Source organism: Lygodium microphyllum, chromosome 10, assembly GCF_053477565.2.
Source record: "Lygodium microphyllum isolate KBCC chromosome 10, Lygodium_microphyllum_v1.1.10, whole genome shotgun sequence".
Classification (NCBI taxonomy): Eukaryota; Viridiplantae; Streptophyta; class Polypodiopsida; order Schizaeales; family Lygodiaceae; genus Lygodium; species Lygodium microphyllum.
The window spans coordinates 9,024,957-9,047,271 of NC_141144.1; the positions used below are offsets into that span (position 1 = coordinate 9,024,957).

Here is a 22,315-nt window from a genome sequence, read left to right on the forward strand (position 1 = left end):
ATCATAGACATAACCATTCGTTGATGCTCGAATCCATTTGGAAGTGGATGACTTTTACCATCTTGGCATGAAGCATGATATCCATGATGCGCAAAAGAACTCATAAAACTCTGCCCATTTGAAGAGGAAGAGGCATAAGGTCCATAGTCATCATATCCATAGATTGGAGTATCATGGGAAATACTTCTATATACATCAGTGCCATTCTCTTTTTCATGAGAAATACCATATGCATAAGCATTTTGCTGAATAGGCGCTTGTTCCATGCACCTATCAAGAAGAGACACAACTCTTCAACTTTTATCTTCATTTCTCTGACATCTTTGACCAAACTGTCCATTGTAACCATCACCCTGTTTTACCCTGTTTGTGCCCTGTTTTGACCAAAAATCAACTTCATACTCCAAAGCCTAGATCAGCATAATTGGCATTTGATAGGGTCACTTAGGCATCAAATGACATTTGTAGTCCCTTGCTACTCCCTTTGATCAAGAGTGTAGGAAGACTCCATATCTTCTTGCTATGCTTGAATCATTGAGTTAGAATACTAACCATTGCCGAGTTTGAATAGGTGAAGTAGATAATGAGTCCTTGAAGAGTCTTAAGCTAAAATCCCCATGATTTGAAGAAGATTCAAGTGGAATTTAATGTTGCCCTACTAATTCAAGACATTCAAGAGAGATAGAATGCTTGAAATCCCTATGATATGCTTGGATCTTTACCCAAGAATGGTTGTAGAAGTCTCACTGATAGTCCTTGGACTGAAATGGAAAAGAAGCCCCTTAAAATAGTCAAGATATGACCAAGATTTTGAAGAAATTCCATCATACCTTGATGTCTGTAACTCCAAGAGTGCTTGTAGGTATGAAAGTCTCTTCAATGATGAAGAAAGTTAAGCAATGATGCTTGTAACCCCTATAAACTGATGAGAGAAGCCATCATTGATGCCAAATAAACCAAGTCTTCAAATGAATTTGAAGATATAAGCTACTGTCCATAAAACTTCCATAGCTCAACTTGCAAGAGCTTGAAAGAAAGGAAATGCCTTCAATCTTGGTCCATTGTTTGATGCAAAGAGTAAGGGTCATTCCCATGGATCTCTGTGAGCAAAGAATGCTTCAAAATTTGAAAAAGAACCCTGACATTGAAGAGCTTTCCAATGCCTATGCTGTCCACACCATTCAATGAAGAAGAAGAACTCCAAATCCTTCAAAGTTGCCTCAATCTTGATTCAAAGATGGTTGCCATAGTAATGAAGATCCTTTAGAAGTTATCAAAGACCAAAAGGCCCATGGATTTAATAAAGAAAATTGAAATTTACTTGATGTTGTAATTGACTGTCATGAATTAGGGTTTTCATGAGAAGAGAGCTTCAAAATGGTTGAAAATCCATTCTATGCTTGAGAGATCCCATGTATTTGACTTTGTAGATGATTGACTAAGGTGCTAGGAGCTCAATAGCTCCAAATTTTTGTGACAGTACAGACCCTTGCATTTTCGGCGCAGCTTGAGTGTTGACATACTCCTATACTACGAAACCAAAATGAGCTAATGGCTATATTATGGCTACTCTATATGATGCTTAGTCAATGGGGAATCAAGCTTTGGCCACCATTTGATAGATGAATGTCAAGGGAGAGAGATAGAAGCATAGGAAGCCATGGATCTTGCAGGAAAAGCTTGAGAAAAGCTTGGGAGAGGAGAGAGAATGACTATTTCCAAAAGTAACCTTGCCTCTCTTAAAAAATAACCAAGGTTTAAGTGTCCTCCAGCCATGTCTGATCCTCTTTTGGTCCATATGCCTTCAAAATGGAGTAAAATTTGATGACGACCTGTCAAAGTAGTTATGTACCTCCAACTTGCTCCCATATCTCTATCAAGAAGCACTAAAATAACCACAGTTTGAAGTAGTACAACATGTATAGTTATTGTCTAGAAGAAACCAAACCATGTAACTGTGTCTTCAACTCCAGTTACACAGAAATGATGCATGTAATTGGTTCTTCCATGAAAATGACCCCCTAGCATATTTCATGAAAATGATGGAATTAAAGCCTGCCTTGGATCAAAGCAAGGCTCTAATACCAATGTAAAGAAGGATTCTTAACCTAAACTGATTTAGCCTAATTCTAGCCTATGAACATGAAATTGACAAGAAATGGACAAGAAATTGGAAAGAAACCATAGCTAGAACTATCATTAACTACGAAATGAAATGGTTACAAGGGAAGAAACAAACCAAACTTCTTGTTCCAAAATAGCATGATCCCAAATTTAGTGGCTGCTCCCCTATTTATAGGTAACCCTAATCTAACCCTAGCAAGCCTTAAAATCCCTACATTACAACAGGACTTTGGCTCAAGTTTGCTGCGTTCTTCCTTGTGAATGTGCACAAATGCCTCACAGTCAAATACTCTCAAGTGAGCATACAAAGGTGGCTTGCGGACCACTCTTCTTGAGGGACTCCCCCCCCCCCCCCCCAAAGACCTATTTGGTGACCGATTAATCAAGTGTACACCTATTATAACAGCCTTTGCACAAAATCCATGGGGTAAAGTAGCATGTGACAGCATTGTATGGACCTTGTCTTGAATGGTCCTATTCATATGCTCTACAACGTCATTTTGGGGCGGATTATGGAGGGCAATAAGCTCCCTTTTAATCCATTTGCTGTGACAAAAGTCCTGAAAGGCTTTGGACACATATTCCCCACCATTGTTAGAGCGAAGGCATTTTAATGTCTTGTTGGTCTGATTTTCAGCAGTAAGTGCCAGGAATTTTTTGAAAATTGCGATGGATTGGATAGACCCATACTTTGCATGTGGCATCATCAACAAAGGTAATGAAATACTTCTTCCCCCCTAAAGATAATCCTAACATTTGACATACATCTGAATGTACCAACTCTAAGGGTGAAGACTTTAGAGAAAGAGATTGTTTATGTGACTTTTGAGCATGTTTACCATAAATACAATGATCATACTGTTCAAAATCAACATACCTCAAAGACAATAAATAACCCAAAAACAAGAGAGCACTTTTATTCCAGATTGACTCATGTGTCCCAACCAACTATGCTACAAAGAAACACTTGGCTGCTCATTTATGGTGACTACATGGTCACCTACACTAGATACATGCACAGGATATAAGGTATCACTTTTGGAACCTTTGGCAAAAATGCGAGAGTCCTTATAGATTTTCCATTTGCTATCGCCAAAGGTGGTGTGATACCCTTTATCATCTAGTTGCCCTGTGCATATCAGGTATATGTCTCACATTATGCGAAACAAACATGGAGCCATGCTGAAATTCCAGTTTCACACTACCAGCGCTTGCAATTTTACATGCATAGTTATCTCCCAAGTGGACAACACCACGTACACCACTATTGTAGTCAGAGAACCACTCATGATGTGGTGTAACGTGAAAGCCGTTTGGGCCATATGTCCTTGAAGGGAATGAAAAATGCTTTCTAGTTTGCAGTACTTACCACCCCTTGACTATACATGTTTTGATTCATGTGAGCATTGTCTTTATGGCAAACGCACTAGGAATACCCATAAGAAGTCTGGTAGGGCACATATGAGTGAGCCCCTGGCATTGGTACATTTAGATGTCTGTGGGCCCATGCCCTGTCAGTCTATGGGTGGTGCAAAGTATTTTGTGATGTTTATTGATGATTTTTCATGTAAAGTCTGGGCTTATCCCATTAAAATGTATTGGATGTGTTTCAGAGATGGCTTGCATTAGGACTGACAATGGGGGAGAATATGTGTCATGTGCCTTTGAGTAGCTATGTGACAAGAGGGGTATTAAGCATTAGTTGACCGCCCCCTATACCCCATCCCAGAATGGTTTGGTTGAGCAAATGAATAGAACCATCTAGGAGCGTGTACGAAGTATGCTTAGCCATGCAGGCCTACCACAGAGCTTTTGGGCTGAGGTAGTCAGTACAACTATGCATATAATAAATAGATCACCTTTTAGTGGTTTGGATTTCCAGGTTGGAGAGAAGGTATGGACTGGGAAACCTCCGTCTTATGCGCATCTACGTGTCTTTGGATGTGAGGCATACTGCCATGTGCCCAAGGACAAGTGTAGTAAGTTTGATCTCCTAAAAGTGTCAAATGCATTTTCCTTGGTTATGGAGATGTAGGCGAGATGGGTTATCGCCTCTGGGATCCGTAGGCGTGAAAAGTCATCTACAGCCATGATGTAGTCTTCTGCAACCATCTGCAGTTCCGTAGGCGTGAAAAATCATTTGCAGCCATGATGTAGACTTCCATGAAGACAAGGTGCATCAACAGCTTGAGAAGATGGTAGAGATACACAGATGGTCACTCTACAACAGCAGCAATTGGTACACATGGCTAGGATAGGCAGTAGAGCTTGTCGTGAGACGGACTAGAGATAGACGACCACCTGATAGATTTGAGCCCTCGATGAATTATATCTTGGTTACAGATGTAGGAGAGCCTCTCACCTATGATGAGGCTATGCGCAAGGGTGACAATCACTCTTGGGAGAGGGCTATGTAGTCTGAGATAGACTCCTTGCATAAGAATATGACTTGGGATTTGGTTGCATTGCCTAAGGGCAAGAAGGCTTTGCCATGCAAATGGGTGTACAAGCTGAAAAGTACTCATGGGCACCCCAAGCCGGCTTATAAGGGCAAGACTTGTTGCTAAGGGTTTTAAATAGGAGCATGGAGTTGACTTTGATAAAGTCTTTTCTCTTGTGGTCAAGATAACCACCCTACGCTTGGTTTTGGCCTTAGCATGTAGCTTGACTTAGACATGTATCATATGGATGTCAAGACTGCATTCTTGCATGGAGATTTGCATGATGAGATTTACATGGAGTAGCCTAAGGGCTTTGCAGAACCTGGTAGGGAGCACCTAGTGTGCAAGTTGAAGAAAAGTTTTTATGGCTTGAAGTAGGCACCTAGGGAGTGGTATCATAATTTTGATGCCTTTATGCAGTCATAGGGCTATAGCAGGAGTGCTATGGATCCGTGTCTTTACATGGAGAAAGTCCGTGATGGCTCATTGCTTATTTTGGTACTTTATGTGGATGATATGATGATAGTAGGAAAAGCTCATGATAATCTAGATGCTCTTAAATCTCAGCTGAAGAAGAGCTTTGAAATGAAGGATTTGGGACATACCTCTCACATTCTTGGTATGCACATTAAGCACGATAGGCATCAGGGACTACTCTACCTCTCATAGGGGAGTACATTCATAAAGTCCTTGAGCGTTTTTACATGCAAGACGTGAAGCCTATTGGCTGTCCATTACCTTCTTATGTGAAGGTCTCACAGGCCGATTGTCTACACACAGATGAGTAGAGAGCCTAGATGGTCAAGATCCCTTATGCATTAGATGTGGGCAGTTTGATGTATGCCATGATAGCCACTAGTCTCGATATTGCCTTTGTAGTTGGTGTTGTGGCACGCTATATGGCTATACCTAGCAAGAAACATTAGGATGCTGTGAAGGGTATCATGAGGTACTTGAAGGGCATAGTAGATATGTGTATTTGCTATGGCAGCCATGATATAGGAGTTGTGGGATATACAAACTCCGATTATGCAAGACATGCATATAGTAGGAAGTCCACTTTTGGCTATGTATTCACCTATGCTAGAGGTGCTGTCTCTTGGATGTCCAGGGTTCAGAAGTGTACGGATTTATCTACCACTGAGGTTGAGTATATTGCAGCCACTAGGGCTTGCAAGGAGGCCATATGGTTAGGCTGTTTGGTTCATGACCTTGGGATTGATGCTATACCTACGCTACATTTGAATTCTATGAGTGCTATTCAGCTAGCCAAGAATCTGGTCTTCCATGCAAAGATGAAACACATTGAGGTGAGGTATCACTTCATATGTGGGATCATGGAGAACAGGCCTATTGACCTTGTCAAGATCTCCACTGACAAAAATCATACAGATCTGCTTACAAAAAGCCTCACTATTGAGTGCTTTGCCTTCCTTAGGAGATTGATGGGCATTGGATGAGATGTCATTTTTCCTCATCTTGTTGTATATGTGTACATTGTACTGTCTTTTCTTTTTTCTTTTCACTTCTCACTGGGACAGATTCGCCTTTAAGTGGGAGGTTGTTGGGGGTAAAGGTGCCTCCACCTAGCCGCCCATGTATTCCTACATTGACAGTACCTACCATTGCATACTGTAGGTGGCCTGCAGGTGGCAGACGCCCATCACCATCACTTTATTCTTTATTCTTTTAGTGATAGTTTGAATAAAGGAAGGCCTAGTCACACATTGTGACTATTGGAGTTCCCATTTTTTGTCTCTCTCTTTCTTGCTCTTGCTCTCCCGCCATAGCTCTTCCAAGTGCTTCAATCCTTCTCACCTTTCACCATCCTCCAAACTATCGTTCTCTATAACTCTAAGAGGGAAACCTCCTTGGGTCGAAATTAGAACCGAACTCTCTAGCTTTGATCTGATATCCTAGGTGGTCATCTTGGATTCCAACAAGTTGAATCTGGCTTCTTTTGTCATGCATCTCCTTCAAAGAGCAGATATGTTCTATATGGTTCTTTCTTAAACAGTATGATCAGAAGGCTTCGGGGATATTTGGTTTTTGGGTACATTCAATGGCTAAATGTCTTGCTTCATGGCACTTTCCACACCATGCATTAGATCGTATCACATGTCTTCCTCCTCCTGTAGGAGTGGATATGTTGGTGGTATTTACCTTCAATGTCTACAATTGTTTTGTAATCATATCCATCAACGCTTGTATTGATGCTTGTGACTGAATTGGACATGTAGTCCTTCAAAATTTCTCCTCCTGGAATACTTGCAGTAGGGTTTTGGAAAGCCTCTATAATCACTGCATAGACTGGTTGGGTTGATCCAGAGGCTTCTCTGTTCTTATTCTAATTCAAAGCTCCTATTGAGACTAGTGGTTGTTGGTTCCAGTTGGTAGGGTTCCATTGTTGTTGTTGAGTCGCCATTGGGGGAACTGTTTGAGGCCATTGTTGTTGTGGTTGAACCATCATTTGAGGTATTGTGGTCTGTGGTGGCCACTATGGATTTGGTGCATTGTACTGCGGCACTGTTTGTATCCGAGGGTAGGGATAGAGAACACTCCCTAAGACTACATTTGGTGGGTATACCATCCCTAGCATGGGAGGAGGTAAGACTCCTCTCCCTAAGGTCATCGATGATAGCCTTGCTTCAACTTTATCATACAGTCTTGCACCTTCCACTGCAGCTTGCAGGCTGACTGGTCTTCTTAGTTCCACAAATTTACGAACTTCTGGTTGTAGGCCTCTAAGAAAAACTCCCTTTTGGATGCCTTCATCCAAGTAATGGTTGTTCCATCTCTTCAATATCTCCATTCTAGAGACATATGCTTCCACCTGTTCACCAAAGTACTAACTTAAGTTCATGAACTCCTCTCGTATCCACTCTTCAAAACCTTCACACCTGAATTTAGTTAGAAATGCCAACTTCAAGTCATTTCATGTGCCAAAAGTTCATGCTAGTCTCTCATATCACTGAAATGCCATGCCTTTGAAAGTGGCGGGGAATATTGCCAACCAATGCTCGAGGATTCTGGCATTTTTGGCTACACACACTATCATAAACTCAGCTACATGAAGATTAGGGTCTTCATTGTACTCTCCCTGTAAAATGGGCAATGGGACTACATTCACTGACCTGTCATCAATATTTCTAAGATGGATTTGACTAGGAAGGGGACCTTGAGTCACCATGTGGACTTCTGTAAAGAGTGTCGTAATGGCATCAAAGGAGACTTCTGTTGCTATCTTGTTCTTGTCTTTGATTTTTTCCTTCTCTCTTCTCACGCACCTCTCGACTCGTTCTAGTGCTTGCCTCTTGATCGTATCATTCATCAGGTAGTTAGCTCCACCCACTTTGTCTATACTCAACAGAACAGAATCAGAAGGGCTTCAGTCTCTGGAGGACTCTCTTGCCAAATTTCTTTTTACTTCTTTTCAACGTCTTTGAAATTAGCTTTCATTCCACTATAGAGGGGAAGATGTTCAGTTTTGAAGGTATCAAAACTCATTCTTTTGAAGATTGCCATAGTTCCATTGTCTTGATAATATCAATTTCGGAGGGTTTCAATAGCATATATTGTGAAGAACACTATCTACTAGCTTCCAGTGGGTTGCTAATTGGACAAGTAGAAGGTTGTCATTGTACCAAGCATCCCATGTATCTTGTTGTTGAGCATCCACAAACAGATTCCAACTCTTTTTTTTCTTGTTCTTGTGAACTTCAACTGACCACGACTCTTAAAGCTTCTTCATAATCTCTCACTTAATGATATCTGAAAATTCTTCAATGAAGGCAAAATCTCCCATGGATGGTCATTCTCTCTATTTCTGCTTCACTTTTCAGTTTTGTGGGAAACAATTGGCTATTGTGATACAACTTTCGATAGCTTCAAAGGATAGTGGGATCAATTTGTCACATAGAGCCCATACCAAGATAATGACATGCTTCTGGCATTGAGAGATGCACTTCTTGTAGAAAGTGTCTTGGCAATGAAGATCTCCAATTCTTCAACACTTGCAAGAATTATTCAACCTTCCATTGCCTTTATTCCTTTTCAACAGTGCCACTTCTTCCATTTTGAGCCTCTATTGGTGCTTATTAATAGCAAATTTTCTCGGCTACGCACCAAAAACATGGAGACCCAAGAGAAACACCAAGAAAAACAGGGAATCTACTACAAGAAAATCTATCTTGTGTCATCAACAAGCATGTTCTTCATATTTGAATCAACCACAAGAAGAAAAACAACACCAATCTTTTCAAATCTTCACGTAGCTTCATATAACAATTCTCCCATCGATTTATCACAACAAAACTTTGACACATTCTTCATATTCTTCATCAAAAGAATAAGAGAACACAAAATAATGCTCCACTTTGAATGGAAATAATCACATAATATTCATCTTCAATAGCTTCAAAGTCTTCATAGTCTCTCTCTCTCTTAATCTCTCACTCATAGATACATTGTTTTGCATAAAAATTTGGCTCTCTCACTTACTATCTCACACATGCTCTCTCTCAATAGTACATTGGAATAATCATCTATAAACCCTCTTTGGTCATGGATAACCCTCCCAAGAGGTATATTTGACATGAAAGGTCACCAAAGCCACCATAGTGTCCTTTCACAGTTTAACAGTATCATTGTCACTTGAGTCTTTAACAGCTACTTCTTTTTCTTCTTTGAGCTATTTTGAACTTGTATTCATCTCTTCCCAAAATTAGAAAACTTTCCCAAGCTACACATCCATCCAACAGAACACTTACAAAGGCATACAAAGCAAAAACATAATAGAAGCAGAGACTCTATAGACAGTCAACATAGAATCTACACAAAGTCATCAAAAAGATTTTAGCTCAACTAAAACCATTCAAAACCATAAAAAATCATTCAATAAGTTTCCAAACACGTTCAAACTCCATCAATCACCACTTCATCCTCTCATACAAAAAGAAAACAGAACAAAACATAAGCTCAACAGAACTAATCAACAGTTGAATAGAACCTATCAGTACATCATATCTCCACTGAAAGACATCATGAGCTTCTCAAACCTATTCAACCTTATCCAAAACTCTCTCATACTTCAAAAACAATCAATTATCATATAAATCACACAAAAATCCAATTAAAAATAGCCAAAAACATAGTCATATCAACCCTCAACAAGAGGGAACCCCACTTGCCTACCCTACCCACGATGACATGGAGTAGACTATGATATAGAAGTTCATAGTAGATTTGGCTTCCCCCTCATCTTCAACAACAAAGTTGAGAGGGTAGAAGACAACCTCAAGTTCTAAGAAAGAGATTTGGCACCATCCTTTAAGAAATTCTTGAATAATTTTTTGAACTGCCAAGACCCAACATTTGTTACTACATGTAACGATCTTAAGTTTCTCATCACGCTATTAAATAAAAAAATAGTAGCAGTAGAGGAAGGCTTGTATCCATTCTTTTTCAACATAAATGCAGGAATAAACAAGTACACCATGGTCAGAGGCTCATCTTCCATGCTACCATGTTGTTGACCTACTATTTAAACTTGCTGGAAGATATAAATGAGAGCCACTTTACAAGTTGCAACCACCCATTTTTGCCCACTGCCCCACTGGCAACACGTGTTGGAATGAAAATCTACCTCATGAGTAAAGCTTGTTTGCAACATTCCTTAAAGACACTTCCCTTGCTAGCATAAGACAAGGAAAAAGAGTAATTGTAAAAACAAACAAAAAAAAGAAAAGACTTAAAACACTCCCTCACATGCACAACACCTAGGGGTTCTCCCCAAGTTGAAGGTGCTGAGTGGTTCCAATCAACTGGCTCTATCTCCAACCCCTTAACCCTTCCCCCCACACCTCATTCAAGGTCCTTAGTGGTAGGGCATCCGAAGACATTGGCTAACCTATTACCTTGAATTCCACATTAAAGCATTATATATATAAACCTACACTGATTGTGTCCTCAAATATGAGACAAACCTAGGAAGCCTCAACAAACTTGGCATTAGACCTAGCTCCCAATCACACCATCCATCTACTTTCCATCACAAACTATGCACAATTTTTCCCTATAGGTACTCACAAAGTGCTATCAAGAGCCATCAAGTTCCACTTATCCTTTGCCCTTGCCCCAACCTCTTATCCTCATCCATGATTCCATTCAAGTCCCAAGCATTTTTTCGAGTGTCACAGGACTAGCACTCATTAATGAGGGGGATAATGTTAACTTGATGCAAGATCAACAAGATCAGAGAGCCCTACATAAAGTCAAAAAGATGGAAAGCAAACTAGGAGTCACAAGCAAGACAAAAAAATGTCAAAATTTTTGAAAAGCAAAGACACTACATGAATGGAGAATCCAAGATGGAAGCTACCAAAGTGCCAAAACTAAAAATAGATAGAAATATTGGATGCCCCATAAATATACAGAATAGTGAAGTTAATAACTAGGACTCCTTGAACACTTAATATTTATGGTGCATCAGGCTTACTCCCATGCACCTTGTAAATTAATGTGCATTTAAAGGCACAAAAAATGAGTGAGTCGATGAAAAATTAATTAAGACGATCCAAACGGGTCACTATTGGCCCTAAGGATGCACAAGAAAGGAGTTCTTGGCTACAAGCACACTGAAGGCATTGGCCCTACACAAATGTAAGAGAGACCGCCCATATTTAAGGTGGGAAAAAACCTTACTGAAATGCTCCAATGGTTGCAAATTAATAAGTCTTATCATTTTCTTCTCTTCATCTCATGACTCTTCTTTGTGATGACTTCTCTATGCATGCAAGCTTGGAGATTGAAGCAAGGAGTGTGTCTCGGATTGGTCTAGTCTTGTTGTGCTTCTCTAATCATCGTTGTAAGATTCTCCATATCATCTCCTTACCTTTTTGGGCCATGCCAGACTTTGCAAGGTAGAGAGATAGAGAGTTTCTCTCACACACACACACACACACACACACACACACACACACACACACACACACACACACACACACACACACACACACACACACACACACACACACACACACACACACACACACACACACACACACACACACACACACACACACACACACACACACACACACACACACACACACACACACACACACACACACACACACACACACACACACACACACACACACACACACACACACACACACACACACACACACACACACACACACACACACACACACACACACACACACACACACACACACACACACACACACACACACACACACACACACACACACACACACACACACACACACACACACACACACACACACACACACACACACACACACACACACACACACACACACACACAAAGCATCTTGCTCAGCTTGGAGGAACAAGTGAGGAGATGTAGTCTTGTGCAAGCTTGTGTGGGGATCGTGATACTCAAAGCTTGATGAAACACATAGCAAACATGGTCTTTAGAGACTACTTTCTGGCACACCTAGACTACAACAATCAATGAGTTTTCCCACTTTGTTTATTGTTTACATGATTTATGCATAGCATGGGCAGAGTCATGGATTCTATCTACAACAAGCTAAGCTAGTAGATATTCATGGTAGAAGAGATTGCAACGTGAGACATTGTAAATGATTTATTGATTGAGGATGCATGAATCAATATGCACTCATCTGTCTAGATCTGACAATGCAGTCAATAAGAGTTGCACTACATAAATGTAAGCAAAGGGTTAAGACACTACCTCTAATTAAGAACCTACACCTAAGATAAAAGACAAATAATGTACTAATGGAAAATTTTAATGAGTACTGACCAATCAATGGTCATTGGAGACTATACTAGAGCATGACTGATTTTGTATGGATGTAGGGATCATAATTAAGAATCCACAAATTGTTAAAGCCTCCATCAAGTGCTACATTTGACTAATGTATTCTAATTCATCTTTAAGCTTTCCCAAATCCTTGTCCATCTCTTATTGCAGTATCAAAACCAAGTAAAACACTAAGGCAACCATTTGAAATGAGTGGTCATCCTAAGCCTCGAAGGCAATCATTTGAAATTAGTAGTCCTTCTAAGCCAAAAAGGTAATCATTGAAATGAGTACTTATCCTAAGCTCAAAATTGTCAAGATAGGTAACATAATCTTTTAGCCTTTACTAGATGAAACTATGTTAACAACAAGTCAAGGTGCTTAGTTCACAACTCACAAGCCTTAAGTCTCATTATGGCAATATACTATGTACTAAGCTAAAAATATTATCTAGGGAGTTTCTAAAATAATAACTCATGTAAATTCCTATAAAGAATTGATTCTTTAGGAAAGGAGCTACAATGCCTGCTTACCATGTATTTTAGCCCACTCCTCCAAGCGTGCTGACCATGGAAGGTGACTACTAAGAACTCGTCTTTAGAAGAGTATCAAAAATGTAAAATATCTCATAGAGATTGACCTCAAGAAATTTCATGAAGTTGGTCCATTCATTGAGGATATCCCAATATTGCAAATCAAATTAATTACAAATGATGAGTTCTTTAAAAAATAAATGAATTTCAACCAACCCATGTCCTAACGCACTTTCTTTAAATTGTTTTCTTGGTTTCCCCCCCACATACAACATATCACATCTTCCCTTGGATGGTGTGGCACTTTGTTTCTACTTTTCAATAAATCTTAGTTTGTGATTTCCATTTGAACTTACCACAGAGTATTTAACTTACACTCCAACAAGGTAGATGCTACACAAACTTCTTACACATTTTTAAGAAACTAATAAATAAATGAATGTGCCTTACTAAAGACTATGTGTCTACACTTCTATTTTATTTCATTAGAACTTTATTTAGTTACTACATCCTAGATGCTCTCCCTTGAAACACACATCAAAACCAACCTCTTACACAAGAGACATGGCATGGCCAAAAAGACCTAGCTTGTAAAAATTTCAAAAAACATAGTCATCATATTCATATGGTATCTTCTTCACTTGAAAAAATTTAGCAATGCATCAAGAGCGAGGAAATGGATTTGTCTGTTTATGACATCAATACATTCATAAAGCTAAGTGCTTACTTGCCAATGGGAGTGCTATTAGGCTTTGTTGGCAACACCTCCAACTCATCCTCATGTTCTTATGCTCTATCCAAAATTGATGACATTGTGGAGTCCATAATGAATACTATGTCCTTTCACTCTAAAAATTTTGTCATATTGACCAAGACTTTAGGAACCCCATCTCCCCTTGAAGTATACAAATTAAGCCATTAACTTTAAACTTGACTGCTTGACATAAGAGAGTTTAATTCTAGTCTTAGCTTCATAATTTAACTCAAAGAGAAACACATTCTATGAGAGCAAACCAATGAGATAAGTAGGTCCATAAATTTACAAAAGCAAGCTTCAAGTGATGCAATCATGAGTAATATTCATAGTGGATACAAGTTATCTTCCTTGCAATGATTTCTGCAATTAGTGTCATGAACAAGTGAGCATTATTGTTTAACTTTGTCAATATTTCATATCTACAAGCATCAAGCACAATCTCTATCACTATGCATCATAGTGTTCTCACTAATAAAGCAGATACACTCATAAGGGCATGCTATCAAGCATGAATCTTGAAATGTGTGCATCTTTATAGTACATATATATGTATTCGTTTCACAAATATCACTTGGCTAATTGGCTAGCCAAGTGCACCTATATAGATTGAAGCCTTTGAGTATGCCTTTTCCTATGCATAATAATTTTTGGAGCTAGCTTAGATTTGTGCTTCATAGACCTTAACAAGGTTTTAGATTAGTAGGTTTCAACCAAAAAAGAAAAGAAAAAAACCTAATCTTTGAAAGTGGTCATTTGATGACCAAAAACCATGCCCAAAATATGATACATCCAAAACCTAGACGCAAGACCTAACTTAGAACATTACCAAATAAGCCAAGTAGCTATACGGCATGTGTTGGCCTACCATGATCCACCTACAGATAAATTCTTATAGTCCCCCATTATCAATGACAAGCTTGACAAACCCATTGGACTATATGCCACCAAGGCTTGTTTGGCCTTTCCAAAACCCCAACAAGATTTTCCCAAATTCCCAAATCACTCTTGACTAACATGTTATCAAGCTCGTAATAACATGACTACGTATAAATGTTTACATTAAAAAACAACATATGAGCATGTTATTTAACAATCTCCAAGGGATGCACAACGAATTTAAGTGTTTTGTTAATTATGCTTTACTATAAAGGCACTTAATTCTCTGTGCACCTATGAGTCCACCACATTTTTTCAGAACTGGTGGCTTGGATCACCTTCTCAAGATTTCAGCTAGCAAGACTAGTATCATTAGAGGAGGTTGAAGTCAAAAAGCTCCTCTTGTGCCAAACTTAGATTCAACTAAAGAGGCCTTGATTCTTTTCAAAAGGGAAATAATATGCTTCTAGAAAGGAAAAACATGTGCTCAATCTGTGAGATGGAACCAATTTTAGAATAGCAAGGTCAGTTGGTCACTATCCACTATCTTGGATCATTCTAAATTAAACAAGACCAGAAGAACACTGTTGGGCTTAAACCAGACTTATCCTAGTTTCTCATGTGCAGCTCGATCACCAGCTGAAGTTGCATATAATGTACAAACTAGGACTGCAGCAAGATGCGGGACCAGGTTTGAAGCTTAGCGTGCATGCATGTAAAGACAGACGCACACCTTTACCATACACCATAATAGACCATCACAACTGGTGAAAGTAGTACACAAAAATACCAGAATGAATAGTCCAACATAATGTAAGCATCAGACTGAAGATGCAGCACAAATATTAGCTAGATTTTAGCATCTCTCTTTGAAAACATGTGAACATACTGGAGTTATTCCACCTCAGGGAAGAATACAATGGTAGAAGTTCAACCCTAATGGTGCACCTGTAAACCTAGTATAATGGGATGTGTTTTCTAGTATGGTGGGATGAACAAATAGTATAATGGGATGTGTTTTCTAAGATGGTGGGATGAGTTTTATCCCAAAGGCACTCTAAAGATATGTTACAAACCGTACAGATAGAAAAACAGGACCAACTCTCACACACATGAGAATCACAATCAAAGTGTAAGGACTCTGGAAAGTCCACGACAACAGGTCCTCAAATGATTGCAAGGACCAGTATTATTATGACAGAGTGATATATGTTGTTCTGCTCTCTCTAGACATCAACATTGTAAGGTGTACCTCATTTATGTAAAAATGAGCTTGCTTCCATGCATCAGCTGACAAATTTCCATTTACAATACTGGAATAGGAAGGGCATATCAACATCACATGCTCTCTTTCTGGTGGAGGAGGTCCCATGTCGCAATATAGGGCCCCAAATATTACTCCTTGATTGCAAGGACATCTTTCTGCAAAAATCCAATTTCAAACCAATCTCAGCCCAATAGTAACTCAACAAGATCTAATGTAGATTGAGGCCAGCTGCAACAGTAGTGCTGCTCAATAGAAACTACCGTCTCGGACTAAACTACATTCACAACCTTAAATAATTTTTTCCATTCGACCAAAGGAACACATTACAGACCATAACACTACTCTACCTGCTTATCACAAAGAGAAGCATGATAGAGATTACAGATGAGATTCTACTTCCTTATTACAAAAGAGAAAAAAGCACAATGGAAATTACAGACAAGGTTCTAGTTCTGCCTACCTTGATTGAGTCTTCTGAAAAATCGCCCAAGTCGTTTTCCTTTCTTACCCCATGCTGAAGGTCTCGCAGATATTGCACAATTTCCTCTAGCAAAGTTATTTCCAAATCTTTCTGTTTCAGGGATACCAAAGCTTGCCTGAAAAGTTCCCTGTCTGCCTCAAGAACTTTCAACCGAACAGTCAGCTGTTGAACTTCTTCGATGGACCCTGTGTGAGAATCTGTCTCTTCCCAGCAGTCTTCAGCATGTGCAGAGTGCTTCATAAGACAAGCCTTCTCCTGACCCAGTATGCTTGGACTATGAGATCTTGGTGTATCATTAGGAGTTTTAGAAAGTGAAGACTTTTGTCTACATAAGAACTTGGGCTTGTATGGGGCTTCAAATTCTATTGAACCACTCTCAGGGGACAGCTGTAACTGCTTCAAGCCAGCCCCAAATTCTTTCAAACTTCCATTCTCCTCCACATCCACAGGGTTCCCACTGTTTCTATCAAATACAGGCTGTACTTCATAAACATCATGTATGTGTGAGGTGCCTGATCCAATGCCTTCTATTTCTCCCTGTGCACCAGAGTCCTCAGGTATAGAATGGACACTCCAAGAGTCAGGTTGCAGAGCTCTCTCATGATCACTGGTCTCCACCAGGTAAGGAGGCCAACCATAGCTCTCACTCTTGAGATTGTGCTGTTGAAACTGTTCAAGAGGCATCACACAATCAATTTCTGTTGCTATGCCATCTTTACCTCGAAGTTCTTGGAGCTCTTCTTCTATTACCCACAATCGGTCTAATATTGAATGTGTTTCTTCATCATCAGTCCAAAAAGCAGATTTTTCTATCTCCTCCCTCTCATGATGGTGGCTGCTCTGGATCTGGTATTCTCCTGACACAAAGAGATCATGAGTGTCATCCTTTCCGGGTGATCTTCTCCATGAAGGACTCAGAAGCCTTTTTTTGCACTCAATTGGCCCATCAATGTTCATTGATGGTGAAATTCCATCCTCTTTAATATTCAGGTGGACATGTCTCCGCCTTTTGCTAGCGTTCTGCTCATCATGAAGCTCTGTTTCTCTGAGAGATTCCAACCTGAACTCTTCTTCCAAGGACCTAGGATTCATCCCCCCATTTAAAATGTGTTTTCGGTCCCTGCATTGGTTCTGCTTGTCAAAAGGCAGTGCAGAATCTTCCCCTTCCTTTCCTTCAAGTAGCCCTGTGTCTTTTCTGGACTGCATGGCTAAAGAATCATTTTGTCTTGCGAACCTGCTCAACTTTATCTTGTCAACCTTCTCTGCACGGAGCTTTTCCCTATAAAGCTCAACCTCTTTTTCCAAAACAAACTTTTCTTTCTCCCGTTTAAACAAGATTTCCTCCAACAGTAACATAGCTTGCTGATCATAGTCAGCTTTTTCATCCGACATTCTTTGTAGCTGTGCAACCTCCATCTGCATGGCTGCTTTCTCTTCCTGAAGCCTTGAAATCATGGCCATCGCTTCACTTGCAGCAACTGCTGCTGCATTCCTTTCTTTCTCAAGCTCTGTTTCAAGGGCAGCTGAAATACTTCGCTCTGTCTCAAGTGCCTCTTTCAAAGCATCCAAACTTTCCTCCTCATCTCCAGGTAATTCTTCTCCCTGTTGACTTTCTGACGAATTACTTTTGGCAATCCTTCCCTCCTCACCTCCTATGTCCCCTTGGTCTCCACCTAAGCCCTCTTCCAGTTGACCAGATGAATGACCCTCACAAACTGTCCCCTTGTTTGAAGCTAAGACTCCTTCCTCTCTATTGTCTGTCACAGAGCATTTGCTTTCAGTGGTACACTCCAAGTCAAGTAAACCCAATGCATTGACTTGTCTTTTGCCGGTATCAAGACAACCATCTGTTTCCAGCTCATTAAAAGAATCTATCAACACCTTAGATAGCTGTTCATGGTCTGTAGAAGAATCCACCGAGTGCCCTGTGTTGATCAAGTCCACAGAATCTTGCACGTCTGAAGAATCTGCATTTAATGTTGGCAACAGAGGACCAGAGTCACACAAGGACCGACTCTCTAAACCTCGAGAACAATTTGTCTGCAAAAGGATCTCACCAATATAGATCTCTTGTGTCTCTAGGTCAAGATGGTGAACCGTCTGCCATTTCAGACTGGTAACATCTGTGGTTTCAGGTTGGGAAACTTCCTTAAGATCCAATTTTCTACCACAGGCTTCACAAAATTCTCGCAACTCAGCAGGTTCGACACACACACTGCTCGATAAACAATTTTCACCATTCTCTGCATCGAGCACATTTTCCATGCTTACACTTCCAAAATCACCGAACTCGACATCACACACATTTGAGGTGCACATTCCTGTTGATTCAAAAATACCCTTGACTGGATCTTGCCCGGTTTCAATTTCTCCTTCTCCAGTTATGTTATCAATATCACCTTGTTGAACTGAAAGAGCTTCAGATGACAAGACCTCTGGACCTCCAGAATCTGCAACCTGCTGTTTATGGATGTTGGCAATCTCTTCCAAGATGCTCAGACTGGAAACCTGTAGCTCTAAGGGGCCATCAGGGAGACTCCAGGACCATACATCTCCATGTTTATGTGCATACCTAACTGGTTTTTCTTCAAACTTGTGCTCTTGGTTTGATGTACGTAATCCTTTTTCCTTGCTGCCTCTAATTGTGATAACAATTCCAACTCTCTCAAAAGGTTCTCTCTCCTTTTCTGCTGCTAACACTTCTCCATTTTCAAAAAGCAGGTTTCGCCTGCACGTTGGGCTGTTTGAGACTGGAATAAGGGTTCCATCTTTTTGAAATGGCTCATTTCCATCTTTCAGCAGATGGGAAACCTCTGTAGCTTCAGGAACCCACAGATCAGAGCCACTTTTAGCAGCCCATTGAAAACTATTTACAGTATCTTCAGGTGATTGCCCAGCCTTAGTAAAATGCCGATGTATACAGTCATGCTTATAACCCTGTTTTCCTGTATCACTTGAAGACAGTGAGCAACCATCATATATAACATCAAGCACACTCTTTGTTGCTTCATTCTCCATGATCAAGTGAGGATGGCCATCATGGTCTCTTTTCTCAGTTGGTTCTTGCATATTGTCAAGAATTCCTGTAACCCCACAGTTTACATTTTCCAAATCAGCATTGATCAAGTGAACACAGCATTCATCGTCTTTTTTCTTGGCAGGTTCTTGTGCATTGTCAAGGATCCCTGTAACCCCATGACTCGCATTCTCCAACTCAGGATCACTTATGTTTGATGAATTTGTACATGCTGTAGAACTGTCCCCACTATCCTCTACATCAGAACTATTCTTAGAAACTGACTTTGGAGGTAGTGAAGGGTGTTCATCCTCTTCTAATCTTGTGCAAGGAACAGGTGTAATGGATTTCCTTTCCATCATTCTGTCCTGTTTGCCCAGGTTACTATAATCGTCAGTAAAACAAGCCCGCTTTCTCTGGTACTGATCAAGTGTTCTTGATTTGCTATCATTCTCATTGACATGAAGATCTCTTACGCTACAACCATCTTTCGTAGTTGCTTGAGAAGCCTCCTCAACATCACAGCATCTAAAACTTGTAAGAGAACCCTCAGGCCAGAATCCTGTACAGGACCTGGCATTGTAAAGGTCGGGGGAGAATTTATCTACAGATAACCTATTTGTATATGAAGAGGACACGGTCTCTCTTTGACCTCTTCTAAGTTGAGACCTATCAAGCTGGTACCATCCTAGATATGTACAAGGGGTTTCTAAACTAAAAGCTTTCACAAGCTGTGAGGTGATAAACACGATGGCAGCACCTAGAAGCAAGAGGGTAGAAAGCAACAATTCTGATAGTACCGTTATCAGAGCAGAGACTCTCCATGGATCATGATCATAGCACAGGTCTGCTCCTCTGAGTGCTGCCATTCTGCAAGACGACCGCAAAAACTGTTGAAACACCTGGCCTAGCGATGCAATCCACCAACTACTGTATAATCCTCACAAAAGGTCTTGGAAGAGTGACGCCATCAATGCTTTGTGAGCTTGATTATGTGCACATACAGCATAGTAGGGGTCAAATTTGAGGGATGATCAGAATGATCCGAGGGCAAATTACTGTAGCCAGCTTGTGGGTAGGATGACGGTAAAGAGAAGAGAAAGAGAAGAGAACGTCGATTACAGTGATACATCCAGCACATTCATTGCTGAAAAGCAAAAGGGGATGAAGTCACTGACAAAGATGAGAATATGCGTTGTAAATGATGGAAAGAAAGTAAGGGATAAAGAAGAGGTCTGTATGATAACCAGAGGAAGAATGGATCTGAATCGATGCCAGACAAATACAGGAGGCTGATAGGGAGAAATACCGGAAATGATGAAGTTGGTGGGATTATGACATGAGCATTCAAGAAATGTTTGTTTGAAGATGGAATGGAGTCAGAGCACAATTGGAGGAACAAAAGGAACGGGTCAAAGATCAAACAACGTAAGGAAACGAACCGATCCAACTTTGAGACATTGCAGCAATGGAAGATTAAGAGGATGGAGTTGGAATTGATAGTGGGGGATGGGATGGAATGAAAGGTTAACGGGATTGAAGTGAAATTTTGAGATCGGTGAATGGGATTGAATGGAAGGTTAACAGGATTGAGGTGAAATATGAGATTGGTGAATGAGAAGGAATGGAAGATTTGACAGGATCGAAGTGAAATTAAGAGTGGATTGATCAATGATCAATGAGATTATAGTGAGAATCGGTCGCAGAAATATGGCTGAAAGTGTGAAAATCTGCTGAGAGTGATCAAACAGAGACGGCAAACTTTAGGGCAAAAAATATATATGAAAGCCAAGAAAGAATGATGATGGCCGATGCCGCCCTAAGAAGAGGGACGGGGAGAGGGAGAGAGAGGGCGTGTTTTCTGTTTCTGATCGTTCGCAACGGGATTGCGGCAACCCAAAGTTGACAAAAGGGAAGGACAACTTCTCTCTCTCTCTCTCTCTCATCTTGCAGTGTTCAAGCAAACTACAAAATCAGCAAGAGTATTTGACAATAGAAATTAGAGAGAGGAAATGTGGCAACAAATTAATATATTTATTTGTCCGTATAAGAGGGGGGGGGAGGGGGAGGGGGAAGGGGAGTACATTTGATTGAAAAACCGGGTATGATGATGCTGCAGCAGACCCACCATTGCCTCTCTCTCGCTCAGAGTAAAAAAATCCATCTCACCTTTTGGCCTAATCGCCTCTGTCTCTCTCTCTCTCTCTCTCTCTCTCTCTCTCTCTCTCTCGCCCGCCCCCCCCCAGCCCCCTCCGCCGCCGCCCCCCTGCCCCCCTCTCTCTCTCTCTCTCTCTCTCTCTCAACATCCATTTTACCTTTTGGCCTAACCCCTGCCCAAACTGGACCCCTCAACCAAAACTCCTTTCCCATGTTCAAACTTCCACCAAAGTGACGTTCTGATGTCACACTTTTGCAAGTTCTGTCCTCATAGCAAACCCCATTTTTCCAATCCCCATGAAACATACTTTGAAACCAGGTCGCGCGGCGGGCTTTTCAGCTAGCAAAGAATCAAGGGAAGAGAGCACACTCGTAGTCACCAAAACCCCTATGCACTTTTGGTGTCAGAAAATTCAATGGGGGAGAGAAGAGGCACAAGCTTTGATTGATCCACCAAACCCCCATTGATGCCTCTTGCAACTTGTAGCTAAGTCTTTTCACAACTCTACAGTATAGGGCACAATGTTCACATGATTGCAAACTTGTTATACATCGTCAAGTTGGGCAATCACAAGCTCACTGCAGTCTTCAACATAGAAATCCTCTAGCAACAATTCAAGCACATATGAAAGTTCACTCCTATTTTCAAGTATCTACTAAGAGTGACATTTCTTCTACTTTTTCTTACTCACATCACACATACATTCAAGTATATGGATTAGCAATCAACTAAAGTAGCATTTGCACATCATCTTTTAAGCCAAGGGTGTGGGAAAATCCATTAATAGTGACAAAAGTCCCAAACCAACACACTCCCACCCCCCAAACCCAAAATCCTTGATCTTCC

General features: G+C 40.5%; 1 protein-coding gene across 1 annotated transcript; it reads right to left on the bottom strand.

Annotated features, from left to right (window-relative positions):
* Positions 1-15,324: 15,324 nt before the first annotated feature.
* Positions 15,325-21,262, bottom strand: LOC148029692 (uncharacterized). The gene is made up of 2 exons (XM_087685980.1): positions 16,275-21,262; positions 15,325-15,969 (listed from the first exon to the last, which is right to left on the bottom strand). The coding sequence occupies exons 1-2, from the start codon at positions 20,178-20,180 to the stop codon at positions 15,943-15,945; spliced, it is 3,933 nt and encodes a 1,310-aa protein (XP_087542106.1). The 5' UTR covers positions 20,181-21,262; the 3' UTR covers positions 15,325-15,942.
* Between the last annotated feature and the right edge of the window lie 1,053 nt (positions 21,263-22,315).

What these genes read in the sequence shown, in the direction of transcription:
- LOC148029692 (XM_087685980.1), bottom strand. Translation starts at nt 20,180, where the DNA reads ATGGCAGCACTCAGAGGAGCAGACCTGTGCTATGATCATGATCCATGG. An exon ending in TTTCAGAAGACTCAATCAAG is followed by an intron (nt 15,970 to 16,274) that starts GTAGGCAGAACT and finishes GGATTTTTGCAG; the next exon opens with AAAGATGTCCTTGCAATCAA.